At 41.3% G+C, this 16,730-nt stretch overlaps 2 protein-coding genes across 2 annotated transcripts in view; both read left to right on the forward strand.

Moving 5' to 3' along the window:
* Window positions 1-16,730, forward strand: part of LOC134742307 (stalled ribosome sensor GCN1) — a 64,569-nt gene that overhangs the window by 30,970 nt on the left and 16,869 nt on the right. The window contains exons 25-29 of the mRNA XM_063675358.1: window positions 7,988-8,182; window positions 9,835-9,963; window positions 11,084-11,207; window positions 12,208-12,444; window positions 15,388-15,567. Of these exons, the coding sequence (XP_063531428.1) occupies window positions 7,988-8,182; window positions 9,835-9,963; window positions 11,084-11,207; window positions 12,208-12,444; window positions 15,388-15,567 (865 nt within the window). The remainder of the gene's footprint in view (window positions 1-7,987; window positions 8,183-9,834; window positions 9,964-11,083; window positions 11,208-12,207; window positions 12,445-15,387; window positions 15,568-16,730) is intronic.
* Window positions 1,953-6,445, forward strand: LOC134742308 (cytochrome P450 6B5-like). Its single transcript, XM_063675359.1, has 3 exons — window positions 1,953-3,303; window positions 3,749-3,918; window positions 6,356-6,445. Exons 1-3 carry the CDS (start codon window positions 1,953-1,955, stop codon window positions 6,443-6,445), a joined length of 1,611 nt encoding a protein of 536 aa, XP_063531429.1.

Here is a 16,730-nt window from a genome sequence, read left to right on the forward strand (position 1 = left end):
TACACCTCTTCTACATGCTGAACGTACTAGAGGAGTCCCTCGAGTATCTGTTATTGGCCCGCTCCTTTTTAGGGTTCCTTTCCAAAGGGTAAAAACGGGACCCTTTTACTAAGACTCCACTGTCCGTCTGTCTGTCTGACACCAGGCTTTATCTCCTCGGGTTATCCCATAGATAGGTTAGGTTAGGTTTGTTTTATGGCATTCCTGAAAAGTTACGCGTTTCTGAGAAAAGCCAAATTATGACTAATGACAATATGAAAATCATTACATTATGACTTTCAATAATTATGTCAAACAATAGAGACCCTTTTAGATTTTATTCATATCTAATAAAAAACGATTTCGTCACTCACTCACTGACGATCATCAAAACCTTTAGAAATTTGGTATGTAAGATAGTCAGTAAACACCTACAATAGGTGTTTAAATAAAACGTCCTTGGACTTTGCAAACCTTAATGCCCTTGCTCTAGTGTTTGGACGTGTTTTCTTTGTCGAGGCGCAGTGATTACTGATATGCTTGTTGTTATTGATATTATTATCAATAGATCAATGCCTGATTCTTCGATACATGCGCACTGGATTCGTACTCGTAGTCTCGTACAAGTGTACTAAGCGAAATAAAACTGGTCAAATGCGAGTCCTGAGGGTTCCGTACCATAGTCTAAAATAAAGACTGCGTAACCCATTTATTTATAAAGAAAATATAGCACAATCGGTGTAGGACTAACTTCGAAATATCTAGAACAGTCCTGAAATTTGGTATTTTGTTTGATATAAACTAAAGGCCCCTTTTTCATGTCCACACCATTTGACTTCATATTCCTATTAAGAGATATTCTCTTAATAGGAATATGAAAGGGTATAAGCGCTAAATCTGGATTCAGCAAGTATTTTCTATAACAATTTTTTCCGCAAAGATCTAGGACTTTTTTGTGTAGAATTTAATAAGATTTAATGTTGCCATACACCATATTTTCATAGAAAACGTACATTTAGAGTAAAAACGCGAATTTGGATGGTACACATTTTTCAAGATGGCTGCGATTCCTCGAGGTCCCCAAATGTCAATTGATGTGGACATGAAAAAGGGGCCTTTAATGTATATACCTACAAACCAAATTTCAGGACTGTTCTAGAGATTCCGAAGTTAGTCCTAATCCGATTGTGATAATACGTCTGCGAGCGATACTACAAATTTTATATTAAAGAAAACATGCACCGCTTCCGGCAAGACCGGAACCTGCGACCTTTGGAAACAACTTAATCGCTCTTAACCAACTGAGCTACGGAAACCCACCAGAAGCGCGCGAATATTTCCATTCCTTCCTTTATGTATACACGCCTCAGGGAGGCGCCTGTCGGATCCTTAAATAGGTGTTTAACCGACTGACTTGATTATACCTGCATTAGATCTTAGGTAACACAACTTTTGTGTACCGACAGTGCAGCTTTTTACGTGTTACGTTTTTGATGGGTTCACATTTTGTTGTCAAAGTAACTTTTGCGTTTTGTGAATGTAGAAAACGGAACTGAAATAGCGGTATGTTTAGGTTTTTTTATTGTTGTATAAGTATACAAACAAAATTGTTTTGAAAATTTTAACTACTTTACTTCAAATAAAATGAAATTAAGAATATACATACCAACTTGTTTATACCCTCTTGGTTACTAAAATTTCGTGCTTTAATAACGAAGTTTGAAGGGGTTGAATATTCCCAGAATCGCTTCGAGAAAGATATGATTCGGTTGATTCTAGGTGCAATTTGTGCGTATCTCTAATATTAGAAATTAAATGTGACCCGCATTCCGATATTTCCGATTTTGTGATAAGACGACTGTATCCTGATTACTGATTAATCTGTAGAATAAGGTGCTTAATGATTGCCGCTATCTATATATAGATCCGCGGCATTTGACTGAATCTATTGCCACCGACACGACCCGAGGACGATGGCTCTTGAAATTGTGGCTGCCATTACGCTCGGCATTGCCAGCTTTGTTCTACTGGTCTATTTATATTTGACCCGGAACTATTCTTATTGGAAGAAACGTAGCATAGCCGGTCCTGAGCCGGTGCCAGTCTTCGGTAACTATAAAGATACAGCACTTAGACGCACTACCTTCAATGAGCTATTTAAACACTTTTACGAGTCCTATCCTGAGAGCAAAGTGGTTGGGATCTACCGCGCCTGGCATCCCGCCATCTTGGTCAGGGACTTGGATGCAGTCAAGCACGTGATGATCAGGGAGTTCGACAACTTCTCAGACCGTGGCTTCAGCTTCAGCAACAAGGGTCTCGGCTTCAACCTCTTCAATGCCGAGAGCGACGACTGGCGAGTACTACGCTCTCGGCTTTCCCCCATATTTACTACTGGAAAACTGAAGAATATGCTCTACTTGATCACTGAACGCGCTGACAAGTTTCTGGACTACCTTGGGCCGGTTATTGAGAAATCCCCTGAACAGAATATCCACACCCTAGTACAAAGGTTCACTATCGGCAGCATTGGTGCCTGCGCCTTCGGGATTGATATCGACATAAACGACGTCGACAACGTCTTTGAAACTTTAGACAATCTCATATTCAGTAGCAACTATGCTATCGAATTGGAAACTATGTATCCCGGCATTCTAAAAAAGTTTGACATGTCTTTCTGGCCTAAAGCCATCAAAGACTTCTTTTACGGACTTGTGAAAGATATACTACGCGAGCGCAACGGTAAGGCGTCCAACAGGAAAGATTTTATGGATTTGATGTTGGAGCTGAGAAACGCCGGTGAGATTCATGGAGTGAAGCGACATGAAGACGACAAGGATAGAAAACTTCAGATCACTGATGATGTTATGGCTGCGCAGGCATTTGTCTTCTACGCAGGCGGCTACGAAACCAGCGCGACCACCATGGGCTTTCTACTACACGAACTAGCCATGCACCCTGAAATACAAGACCGAGTTGTCGCCGAAATTAACCAGGTTCTCAAGAAGCATGATGAAAAAGTTACATACGACTGCATTAAAGATATGACATACTTGGACCAGGTGTTCAATGAGACACTAAGGATGTATCCAGTAGTGGACCCAATCCCTCGGCTCGCGTTGGGGCGCGTAGAACTCCCTGGCACTGGAGTGACAGTGGAGAAGGGGATGGGTGTCCTGGTGTCTGTCAGTGGCATCCACTATGACCCTAAATACTGGTCGAATCCTACAGAGTTTAACCCCGATCGTTTTTCGCCGGAGAACGCAAAAGATATACATCCTTGCGCATTCCTGCCTTTCGGGCTTGGACCAAGAAATTGTATAGGTGAGTTTTCATTTTGTGTTATTTACTATTTACATAAAGATTCACATACTCATTTATAGAAAACACAAGTAAAATTGGGTTTATTTGAACTCTATAAAAAATCGAATTTAAACTGTTGTGAGACATACTAACATTATATCATTTTACGGTTTAGACTCACTTGTTGTTGTCTTGTCGGTTTAGGCTCTCCGAAACATGTCGCGCGAGTGACTAAAACAAGTGAGTCTATAAAAAATGCTCAGAATAATATCTCTCCTTTTCACTAACGTAGCTAACCATACTTTAGCAGAGTGGGTATATTACCACGGACGCCTAGTTTTAGAGGAGTCCCTGGATCGAGAGCACAGGAGGGACCAACATTATTTATAAAATCCAGGAATGTTGCTGTATTAGGATTGCGATTTAAACAGTGCCCCATCTCCTTACTAATTCTATTGTTATTCAGGCATGCGTTTCGGGCAAGTGCAGTCAAAAGTGTGCCTAGTGAAGATGCTGCAGTTCTACCGCGTGGAGCCGTGCGCTCGCACACGAAGGCGGCTGGAGTTTGATCCTCATCGATTCATCTTAAGGTCGAAGCACGGGTTGCCTTTGAGAGTTGTGCCGCGGACGCATCAGGCAACGCTTTTTAGAGGGATTTAGTTACAATAAGCAAATATTCATTGATTGTATGGGCGAATTAACTTAGACCAACTAAATATCTTCGCAGTTACCAAGAAATAAACTTTCCAATTTTGTATTTGTCAAAATTTTTGGACTTTCAGAGTGCAAATCACTTGTTGTCACGTGTAAAATAAAATGAATTAACTATGATGATTATTTATAAGCGAAATTTTCGATTGAAGTTTAAATGTCATGGACAAGATCGTGTCGCTCTAAAAGTTCATTCGCCCGTATATGACGCGTAGTCTAAGAAAAAATCGTGTTTTAAATGTGATAGCTAAAGACGCTTAAGGTGAAATCAGACGGTTATTTTTTTGTTCATTTTCGCGTTTCATTATTCATTTTTCACATCAGTGACACGTGTCAACACAAAATGAACCAAAAGAGAAAAATGAATTCATTAGTGAAATAATCCAACAGTATTTGGCATCTTTCACTCGCACTCCGAATGAACAAAAATTTGAACAGTGTGAACACAAGAGTGAATGTTCATTTCGATTTTTCTTGAATCCTGTCGATAGTAGACTTCTTGGAAAAAGCAGGATATATATAGGTACATAGGTATAGGTATATGTAGGTACTCTGTAAAAATATTCCAGAGTTCCACAACAATCGCCAGTAGCAAGGTATCGCAGTAAAATTTGAAGATTTATTCGGCTAGGTACCTGACGGCTCTCATTAAAGTATTTGCTTTTATTATTAAAGGAGCAACGAATAGTAGAAATTCTTCAAAATTACATTCATCCGCAAATGATTGCGATATAATTCATGATCTTCAATGGCTAATACTTTCCCCAATGTATTCGACGCTCGCACCCACCACCGTCGACCTATTCTTTGCTTTTTGCTCGTTAACATCTTTATTAAATGATCACAAATAAAAATTCGACACAACTTCATTCGACGCCATAGTGAAAGAAAATAAAAAAGTGAACAATCTTACCAGCAGCCGTGTGAACGTGCCATGAAAGAAAAATGAAACATGCACTCAAGCGAACATTCATTCGAGTGAACCGTCTGATCCCACCTTTTCCGCAAGGATTTTCGTACATACATTGATTCGCCTCTGGCTGTCACGCTCTCACAGTGAAATTGACAGTCGGCATCATGGGTGAGACAGCAATATAATTATACGCGTAAAGACGCGCGCGTAGAGGTAGATGTACGAAAATCCTTGTGAATTTTCTTTAGTGAAACGTTGAGTTGAACCTAACATCATGGGAGAGACTAAAGCTCACAGACTCCGTTGGTTTTTCCATCTTGAGAGAATGGGTTAAGATCGGAACGTGAAAAGAGCATACCTGGGCCGCCCATGGGCTTGGGTAGGAAGACGTCCTATCGGACGCCCCATGTATCGCTGGTGCGACATGGTGGAGGCGGATCTGCGCGAACTACGAGCCACCAATTGGCGATAGGTCGCACGGGACCGAGAAAAGTGGCGCTGTCTTGTGTCGGAGGCCAAGTCTCATTTCGGTCGCTGAACCAACAATACATTATGACTTAAAACTTTATGGGAAACAATAGAGACCCATAGAATTGTATCTCTTTCTGTGATATATTTACTGCGAAAATAAAACTTTGCCGGATTAGTGTTGTTAATGTCTGTTTAGAAGCAAGTATATTTTTATTTAGGTCTGAATATACTGATGAATGTCTGGGTTCTTCTATATTTATTATTTTGTTCGCTTGTTTATTATATTTTTATTTTAATCTGGATTTGAATACGAGATCTATGACTGAGTACCTAAACATAATATGTATAAATTTATTGTTAGTTCTTTAATGTAATGAATTATACTTACATACTTTTTCACGATGGGTTATTTATTTACTAACCTTATAATACTCTAAGAACAAATTAAATTAATTTCTGATTTTAATTTGTGTGTTTTGTAAGTAGACACATTACTATTTAAACTATAAACCCGAAATAAATATCATATGCGAAGGAAAAAGACATTATTTCGGTTTTATAGTTCAAATAGTAGTGTGTCTACTTGAAAAAACACAAATTAAAACATTTTCGTAGAAAGTAATTTAATTTGTTCTTAGAATATTAATGACAGCGCCATCATGTGTTTGATTCGGTTATAAGCAAGAATTAGTAAACTAGTGGATGTGAAATGACTGCTATTTAGTATGAAAATAAGAATAAAAATTAAAATATAAAATTAAACTACTACCACTAGTTGCTTCATTCGATAGGTATGACTAGTCTCGTTTGCATCATTATGACAATGTACAGTCACATTTTTTTTATTACTTACAAGTTTACTTTTGCTTTTTGTTCTCATTCTGATGAACGGATGACCAGTAACGGAATATTGGGCTGTTTAGGTTCTCGGAGATGGACTTAAGTATGCGATTGTCTGAACTTCTCAATCTATCCCAGAAACTTGCGATCCGACTTCTGATGACGGCGAAGAAGTCGGGCACCCCCGGTCTCAGCGAACATGCCCGACGCGCTGATGTACCTGGGTAACTTTAGTAGGATGGGAAAAGCGTCATGGTATTGTAATTTATGTTACAATTTATGTGTGTTTATTAATATATTTTTAAGAACTGTAAACTAACAAAATATGGGCCGACAGGCCTGAAATAAAGATTTTCAATTTCAATTGCAGTCTACTTTCCTACTAAAGTTCACCCAGAGATAAAGATAAAGTACGTACAGTCGCCATTGGATGAGTCGCCGAGGCGCTCACAAATATCTGAACACGCCTCTATTGTCAAGGCGTTAGAGTGCGTATTCAGATATTTTTGAGCACCTCGGCCGCTCCGATATATCTGATGGCGACTGTACAATCGAAGGCGAAAATATCGATCCAGACAAATGGCTCAAAAATATGTGAACACGACTATTGTACAAATATGTAAAAATATGTGTACGCTCTTACACCCTGTAAGAGCGTACACATATTTTTGAAACTTTGGGAATGTATATATATTTATGCCCTTGACTGTACATAAGGCTGTAACCTTTCATACGTATGTGGTGGTCAAAAATCGTGGGTTCGAGCCTCGGTTGTGCTGTAGAGCGGAAAAAATCTTTCTCGAAAAAAATGCTAAAAGATGAGTAAAACTTCGGTCAGGATCCTTAATCATACTAAAGAACTTTTTGATGCGTGTACGTTATCAAAATAAAACTATATAGTCTTTTGTCGAAATAATTGAATGGTTTGACATTACTCATGAGTAATACTGAAAGCTTATATAATGAGCCACTTAGGGCCACTTGCACCATCCACTAACCCGGGGTCAAGCGGTTAAACCGTTAACCCAGTGTTAAATTGTACTGGTCACCATGGTAACTCCAGGGTTAACCGCTTAACCCCGGGTTAGTGGAATGGTGCAAGTGACGCTTAGAGATACCGCAGTTAAAGAAAACATTTATTGTTCAGAAAATTCTTAAGGGGCTACCTGAGGTTTTCATTGATTTTTGACAAGTTTTGAATCGTATCTCCTACTTTTGCACTACATATAGAATTATAAGACAAGCGGTTATCGGTTCTTCAATCTTTTATCTCCATTTTTGTCTACCGAATTATGAAAAAAATGAATACTTATTTATTTATGATTGTTTAAAACATTGTCTAAAAAAACACTTTTTTCGTATCTCGATTGCTGTGAAAGATCTTACTTATACGAAATCTACATATTTGGGTTCGTCTTAGACGTCTCTAAAAATTTGTATAAGGTTTTAATTTTAAACTAATTAACACAAAAGTTATGGCCAGAAAACCAGTTTTTTGGCCTAAAATTGTTCAACTTTGATGCCAAATATTTCGAAAACAATGAACTTTAAAGTAAATATGGGATACTATATTGCTAAAATCCGTTGCTGTTTATATGATAAGCTACAAAAAACAATAGAAAACTAAGGGATTCAAATCGAAGGTCATTGGGGCATGGGATCCCCTTAAGGGGGTTCTAGTATACTGATACACAGAGGATTTAACGTAGACTCAGTACTCGCTTCCAAATCACGAGATGAGTTATATTTATATTTGTCGTTTGTCTGCAGGAAACGCTCGGCAGTCAGCTTCCCGTGTTCGAAAACTTCTTGGACAAGGCTCCAAAGTCTGGCGGCTACGATGCGGTGCGGCAAAGTGTGGTGCTGCTGGTCGGCTCGCTGGCGCGCCATCTCGAGCCTGATGATGCACGAATCAAGCCTATCACGTTGAGACTCATTGCCGCACTGTCTACCCCAAGCCAGCAGGTGAGGATTTTGAAATTATGGCGCGAAACATCTTACAAGGCTATTTATCGGCCAGGGTCGCCATGTAAGTTGAGAGTTTGAAGTTGAGTGGAAATTGGTTGGGCTTGAATTATGCTTTTTACTGATGACTGAGTGGTTCTTATAAGTAAATCTAAGTAAAGTCAGGAGTTAATAAATATAAAAATATAATATAAAAAATATAAAAATAGTTTATTTACCAAAAAATTATACATTGTTTTATTAACCTATGATCTCCACACTAGGCTAGGCCTGTCTTGTGGAGTCAGTTGAGACAAAGGATTACTACTTTGAGACCGTTTAATTTCTAAGAAAGATCTGGCCCCAATTTCACCACGGTGACAGGTGCGACAATTGTAAAACATCAATGTTGCTGACGTCACAGGCATGGGCTACGGTTACCGCTTACCATCGGGCGGGCTGTATTCCTGTTTGCCACCATCATTGTAATATTTAAAAAAACTTTATTATATCGGCAAAAAACAGGTACGTTTATGACGATGATGATGACAATTGTCACAAGATTTATAAGAATTTTCGGTAATTCTTGACAGGAAATAAGTTCCGTGTCGGAATTTTGCGACAATTGTCGTGTTTCTTGTGACAATTGTCATTAGCATCGCAAAATAAGTACTTATTTATTGGTGATATAATGGAGTTTTTTTTATTAAAATGTTGATGGCAAACAAGCACACAGCCCGTTCGATAGTAAGCGGTTACCGTAGCCTATGAGGCATGTGACGTCAGTAATAGTGATTTCGACAATTGTCGCACCTGTCACCGTGGTGAAATTGGGGCCAGTTCACACTTTGAAGAATGCCTTAGAAAAGAGGTAGGTTGATTTGCTAAAAACTTCTTTTATGTGGAATGCAACTAGAGAGGAAGAGGGCATGATTCCCCTCGCAAAATGCGTAGCTGATCTTGTATTTAATATGTTTTTGGAGAAGTACAATGTGTGTGTTGTACTTGGGGTCCCTTTGTTTGACATAATTATTGAAAGTCATAATGCAATGATTGCCATATTATCATTAGTCATAATTCTGAAAACGTTAACTTTTCAGGATTTTCCTAAGGTTATCCTATAAATAGGTTAGGTTAGATTTGTTTTATGGCAATCCTGAAAAGTTACGCGTTTCTGAGAAAAACCTAATTATGACTAACGAAAATGTTCACAAACAAACATTATGACTTTAAACTATATGGAAAACAATAGAGACCCGTTGGACTTACTTGATTTAGCAAATAAGGCATTGAAATAAACCAGCATTTCACCTATTATTAATAGTTATTTGTGCAACAAGAGAGGAAAGTTGGTTTTTCTTGAGAGTGTTTATGTAAAATAACTTTGCTCTCGTTTTGCACATATAATTTTTCACCTCAGTAGTGAGAACATGTTAAAGGTTAAAATGTATTTCGAATTACACAAAATAATACAGAGAAACAAAAAAAAGAAAAAAACGAATTTGTAATAGAAGTATGAAGTGGCAGTTCATGGACTTCACTAAATTAAAAAGCTACGTCACTCCCTGGAGTGAGGAAAGTTGCACTTTCCTCACTCCAGGGAGTGACGAAAGTTGGCTTGTTCGAGCTGCTGAGGTGAAAAAAATATTGTACCCCCTATTCCATGTTCTCAGGTCCAAGAATCCGTGAGCAACTGTCTCCCTCATCTGGTATGCTCGTCCGCGCTCGAGGGTGAAATACCCGCAATCATGAACAAACTTATGAAGCAACTCCTCACCGCTGAGAAGTATGGAGACAGGAAGGTATGTTCGACTTGTTTTTGTTACTGTCTTGAATTCTGTCAAGACTTATTACGGTTCCATAGACAGTAGAAAAGTTTTACTTTATTTTTGATATACACATACACACACACACACACACACACACACACACACACACACACACACACACACACATGTGAAATCAATGATATTATATATGTATTTAAGCTTTCCCTTATTTATTTTTTACATTGTGTTTACTAGTCCATCTACTGGGCCTTACTGAAAATCAGCGTCGCGGAGTGTGCCATGTTGGCTCACACCGTGACACCAAGCTGAGTAAGGACCATTTAGCGCAACCTCATTCTGTTTAATTATTTCTAGTTTTACTCTTGTTATGTTGTGCTAATAAATGCTTTTTCTTTCTTTCTTTCTTATATATAACAGTTATAGTATCAATACGTATTGATTTTATAAAACGAACGTCATTAGAGCTCTCTAATAGGTATACACAAAGGTATTTTAACGTCTAAATGTGTCATTTTTCAACATGTTTAATTTTGAATATATTTTAGTTGGCACTTTTTTTAAACCACTAACATTTATTGAGCTATATCTATTGTTTACCATGATTAATCAACCACATTTACCACATTTATTAATAAGGAGTGAAATTCCGGACAAAAAAGCTTGAAACCCCCCAAACTTCTATGCATTTGACATTTTGAAAGACCTCCATCTACACTAGCGCCCCTAGCGGCGAAATTAAATGCGGTAGCCCTCATGATTTAAATTTAGTTGAACTAATTAGGTAGGACCGTAAGCCTTAGGTTTTCAAAATTTTATTCATGTGTAAATGGATAATTTTAATTGAATCGGACCTTGATGATGAGACCCACGAGGAATCGAGGCTGCTGCTTTGTTTTAGGCAAACGTTATCTTTTTCCAACGTAAAACGTTTATTTGTTCTCAAGATTTAATGAACTAAAAAGTAGTCCAAACCACATTTTTATTTGGGATATTTTATGTAATTTTTACTCAGAAATATGAGTTCTTTTTCTCTAGATAGGCAAAAAATAGAAGTGGACAACTTTCCGTTCGAGGGCCCATTACGTGACCTTTTCGAATTGACCCTCCAGTACATATCATTTCGTTTGTACAGGGAGCTGCATACGGTATCGCCGGCATTATCAAAGGTCTCGGCATCCTCTCGCTGAAGCAGCTCGACGTGATGGGAAAACTGACCGAGGCCATTCAGGAGAAGAAGAATTACAAGTACAGGGAAGGTAGATGTATATAGTGTCATTGATAAATAATAATAAAATGTTTGGGGACAATTTTACACACATAGACATAGGCCCAAACCAAAGAGGATATAATAAGATAGAGCGATACTGTCATAGTAGATTTTGTAACCACAGTAAATTCACTGACATCTATCGACACACTTTAAAACTAAAAATGAAGATTTATAAAAATACGATAAAATGTATTTAAATATGGATAAATGATTTTTTTTATTTGCATTAATAATTTTTATGATTTTGACCCATGACCCATTTGACCCATGACCCATTTCTTTCACTGATATACGTTAAAATTGTTAAATAACAAACGAAACCGTCAACGCCATCTATACGACAGTAGGCCAAAGCTAGTAGCGCCCTCTGATCGAGAATAAAATTTTCTTGATTTTCGAGGCACGTTTTTTCCTTAGACTATTACGGAGTTATATCTATCTGCCCAAACTAAGACAAGCTTGTACTATAAGCACAGAATAAGTAATATTATATAGAACGGCCACGCACCGCCCCGCCCCGACTCGAATGACCTCGCTCCGCGACAGCAGATTGACGGCCGTTTGCCGGCGCTCAGTGCTATTTTTAAGCAACTTACTCACACAATGACGCATGACGCGTGTACAGACGTGCCGTTCACACATAGAAACGCGAGTGATTTTTGATGTTTAGCGTGTCCGCCCTGTGCTATGAGTACAAGGTGACGATAATCGTATTTATATGCATTTTTAGAAAAATATGTACCAATTAGTTCCTTACAATGACGCATAATAGACTGTACTAAAGGGACTGTAGTAAAGGGATTGCATGTTTTTGTAGTATCAATACTCGCTTGTCATCTGTGGAGTTGCCCCAGATCACTGTACGGAGTGAAAATGCAAAAAATACACGGCTTTTAGAGACTTCCTTGATATTAACGCGCCTTAGTATAAATTTAGGCGAAGCTACAATATGCGACATCAATGAATAACTTTCATCTTGTCCACAGGCGCTCTATTCGGCTTCGAAATGCTCTGCTACAAACTTGGGCGCCTCTTTGAGCCTTACATAGTCCACGTCCTGCCCCACCTGTTGCTCTGCTTCGGCGATAGCTCGCAATACGTGCGTGCCGCCGCCGATGATACGGCCAAGCTGATCATGAGCAAACTGAGCGCTCACGGCGTCAAGTTGGTGTTACCGTCGCTGTTGCAAGCGCTGAACGATGATAACTGGAGGACTAAAGCCGGTAAGTAGTGTTTTATCACACTCTGGTGCCTCTTCGAACCTTACATAGTCCACGTCCTGCCCCACCTGTTGCTCTGCTTCGGCGATAGCTCGCAATACGTGCGTGCCGCCGCCGATGATACGGCCAAGCTGATCATGAGCAAACTGAGCGCTCACGGCGTCAAGTTGGTGTTACCGTCGCTGTTGCAAGCGCTGAACGATGATAACTGGAGGACTAAAGCCGGTAAGTAGTGTTTTATCACACTCTGGTGCCTCTTCGAACCTTACATAGTCCACGTCCTGCCCCACCTGTTGCTCTGCTTCGGCGATAGCTCGCAATACGTGCGTGCCGCCGCCGATGATACGGCCAAGCTGATCATGAGCAAACTGAGCGCTCACGGCGTCAAGTTGGTGTTACCGTCGCTGTTGCAAGCGCTGAACGATGATAACTGGAGGACTAAAGCCGGTAAGTAGTGTTTTATCACACTCTGGTGCCTCTTCGAACCTTACATAGTCCACGTCCTGCCCCACCTGTTGCTCTGCTTCGGCGATAGCTCGCAATACGTGCGTGCCGCCGCCGATGATACGGCCAAGCTGATCATGAGCAAACTGAGCGCTCACGGCGTCAAGTTGGTGTTACCGTCGCTGTTGCAAGCGCTGAACGATGATAACTGGAGGACTAAAGCCGGTAAGTAGTGTTTTATCACACTCTGGTGCCTCTTCGAACCTTACATAGTCCACGTCCTGCCCCACCTGTTGCTCTGCTTCGGCGATAGCTCGCAATACGTGCGTGCCGCCGCCGATGATACGGCCAAGCTGATCATGAGCAAACTGAGCGCTCACGGCGTCAAGTTGGTGTTACCGTCGCTGTTGCAAGCGCTGAACGATGATAACTGGAGGACTAAAGCCGGTAAGTAGTGTTTTATCACACTCTGGTGCCTCTTCGAACCTTACATAGTCCACGTCCTGCCCCACCTGTTGCTCTGCTTCGGCGATAGCTCGCAATATGTGCGTGCCGCCGCCGATGATACGGCCAAGCTGATCATGAGCAAACTGAGCGCTCACGGCGTCAAGTTGGTGTTACCGTCGCTGTTGCAAGCGCTGAACGATGATAACTGGAGGACTAAAGCCGGTAAGTAGTGTTTTATCACACTCTGGTGCCTCTTCGAACCTTACATAGTCCACGTCCTGCCCCACCTGTTGCTCTGCTTCGGCGATAGCTCGCAATATGTGCGTGCCGCCGCCGATGATACGGCCAAGCTGATCATGAGCAAACTGAGCGCTCACGGCGTCAAGTTGGTGTTACCGTCGCTGTTGCAAGCGCTGAACGATGATAACTGGAGGACGAAAGCCGGTAAGTAGTGTTTTATCACACTCTGGTGCCTCTTCGAACCTTACATAGTCCACGTCCTGCCCCACCTGTTGCTCTGCTTCGGCGATAGCTCGCAATACGTGCGTGCCGCCGCCGATGATACGGCCAAGCTGATCATGAGCAAACTGAGCGCTCACGGCGTCAAGTTGGTGTTACCGTCGCTGTTGCAAGCGCTGAACGATGATAACTGGAGGACTAAAGCCGGTAAGTAGTGTTTTATCACACTCTGGTGCCTCTTCGAACCTTACATAGTCCACGTCCTGCCCCACCTGTTGCTCTGCTTCGGCGATAGCTCGCAATACGTGCGTGCCGCCGCCGATGATACGGCCAAGCTGATCATGAGCAAACTGAGCGCTCACGGCGTCAAGTTGGTGTTACCGTCGCTGTTGCAAGCGCTGAACGATGATAACTGGAGGACTAAAGCCGGTAAGTAGTGTTTTATCACACTCTGGTGCCTCTTCGAACCTTACATAGTCCACGTCCTGCCCCACCTGTTGCTCTGCTTCGGCGATAGCTCGCAATATGTGCGTGCCGCCGCCGATGATACGGCCAAGCTGATCATGAGCAAACTGAGCGCTCACGGCGTCAAGTTGGTGTTACCGTCGCTGTTGCAAGCGCTGAACGATGATAACTGGAGGACTAAAGCCGGTAAGTAGTGTTTTATCACACTCTGGTGCCTCTTCGAACCTTACATAGTCCACGTCCTGCCCCACCTGTTGCTCTGCTTCGGCGATAGCTCGCAATATGTGCGTGCCGCCGCCGATGATACGGCCAAGCTGATCATAAGCAAACTGAGCGCTCACGGCGTCAAGTTGGTGTTACCGTCGCTGTTGCAAGCGCTGAACGATGATAACTGGAGGACTAAAGCCGGTAAGTAGTGTTTTATCACACTCTGGTGCCTCTTCGAACCTTACATAGTCCACGTCCTGCCCCACCTGTTGCTCTGCTTCGGCGATAGCTCGCAATACGTGCGTGCCGCCGCCGATGATACGGCCAAGCTGATCATGAGCAAACTGAGCGCTCACGGCGTCAAGTTGGTGTTACCGTCGCTGTTGCAAGCGCTGAACGATGATAACTGGAGGACTAAAGCCGGTAAGTAGTGTTTTATCACACTCTGGTGCCTCTTCGAACCTTACATAGTCCACGTCCTGCCCCACCTGTTGCTCTGCTTCGGCGATAGCTCGCAATACGTGCGTGCCGCCGCCGATGATACGGCCAAGCTGATCATGAGCAAACTGAGCGCTCACGGCGTCAAGTTGGTGTTACCGTCGCTGTTGCAAGCGCTGAACGATGATAACTGGAGGACTAAAGCCGGTAAGTAGTGTTTTATCACACTCTGGTGCCTCTTCGAACCTTACATAGTCCACGTCCTGCCCCACCTGTTGCTCTGCTTCGGCGATAGCTCGCAATACGTGCGTGCCGCCGCCGATGATACGGCCAAGCTGATCATGAGCAAACTGAGCGCTCACGGCGTCAAGTTGGTGTTACCGTCGCTGTTGCAAGCGCTGAATGACAATAACGTCATATTTTTGACGAAAATCATAATTAACACTCGAGTCAAAACAGTCTAATTCATAAAATTGTTATTTGCAGGTTCAATTGAACTCCTCGGCGCTATGGCATACTGCGCACCGAAACAACTATCTTCCTGCTTGCCTTCCATCGTGCCCCGTCTTATCGAAGTTCTATCAGACTCGCATATGAGGGTGCAGGGCGCAGGCGCGGAGGCGCTCAAGGTCATCGGATCCGTCATCAGGAACCCTGAGATCCAGGGTAAGGTGCTTTTGGTCTTGCGATTAACTCTTTCCTCTCTCATATAAAATTGGAAATGTGGGAACGCGATGTGAATGCGTGGTACAGATCCTTCTGAACATCCGCCATTTTTTCAAGTCGCGTAAGGAATTGTGTCTTTTTCGTACGGAACTCCAAAAATATTTCGCTCGCTACTCTTGATTTTTATAAGTGCGGGAGCGAAGCTGAGTTTTGGTTTTGACACTTATTTTTTTAACACCATGGCCACATGACCAAAAATCGGCTTTCTCTCCTATTTTTAGAGGTATTCAAAGGCTTTTCGGCCTTAGATATCATGTCGGCATAAAAGCTACCTCTGCCTCCCGCCGTCGCGATATTTTTTTTTATTTATTTTTTTTTTATTTATTGATAATGGGAAACAAACAGCGAAAGATGACACATATAGATAATTACACTTAAATACATACATAAGCCAAAACAGTTTCCACTACTGAAATTAGATAATTATGGTTGCTCAGACAAGACTTGTTTGTACAATTCAATTAAACTATCTCTAACAATAGCTCTCTGGGAGTTAAAGATTTTTGACATTTATAAGTTCTGAGATTTGAGGGTATGGGGCATGCGTTCGCATCGACGGCCGGGCGCAACTGAGGCGTGCGCATGCGACGCGCTTGTATTTACGCAACGGTTGGAGCGAGATAGATTAGATTAGATATATTTATTTCTTAAAGAAAAAGGCACAGTATTTTACAAAAAGGGATAAAACAAAGGCTTTCACTAAAAGATCGTCAACTTAAGATTAGAACAGAAATCAAATAATAGAATATAAAATAAATAAATAAAACAAATGTCACAAAAAAAGAGATGTCAATTTATACATAGCTAGGGCCAACCTAGGTTTTGTCGAATGTCAAGAACAAGAAAAAAAACAACAGAAAACAAAAATATTTACAAAAAAATACTAAGATATAAAGTAGTTTATATCAAAATAAAAATATATTAAATGTGTAGGAGTTCCTCTAGCCTCGAGATAGAAGACAGGGCGTGCTACTCTCAACAGCAACATAGTGAGATGCTCCGCGGAAGGGTAATCCTAAATTGCTGTATTTTCCACTACCCACTTCATGTATCCGGCGATCGTGAGCGGAATAAAAGACAATAAACATTCATTATAAAACTGA

This window comes from Cydia strobilella, chromosome 6, assembly GCF_947568885.1.
Source record: "Cydia strobilella chromosome 6, ilCydStro3.1, whole genome shotgun sequence".
Classification (NCBI taxonomy): Eukaryota; Metazoa; Arthropoda; class Insecta; order Lepidoptera; family Tortricidae; genus Cydia; species Cydia strobilella.

Bases quoted from the DNA above. Each gene is read 5' to 3' on its own strand.
- LOC134742308 (XM_063675359.1), top strand. From the start codon at position 1,953: ATGGCTCTTGAAATTGTGGCTGCCATTACGCTCGGCATTGCCAGCTTT. The intron at 3,304-3,748 runs GTGAGTTTTCAT...ATTGTTATTCAG, and splicing joins TGGACCAAGAAATTGTATAG to GCATGCGTTTCGGGCAAGTG. The intron at 3,919-6,355 runs GCAACGCTTTTT...AATCTATCCCAG, and splicing joins TTGTGCCGCGGACGCATCAG to AAACTTGCGATCCGACTTCT.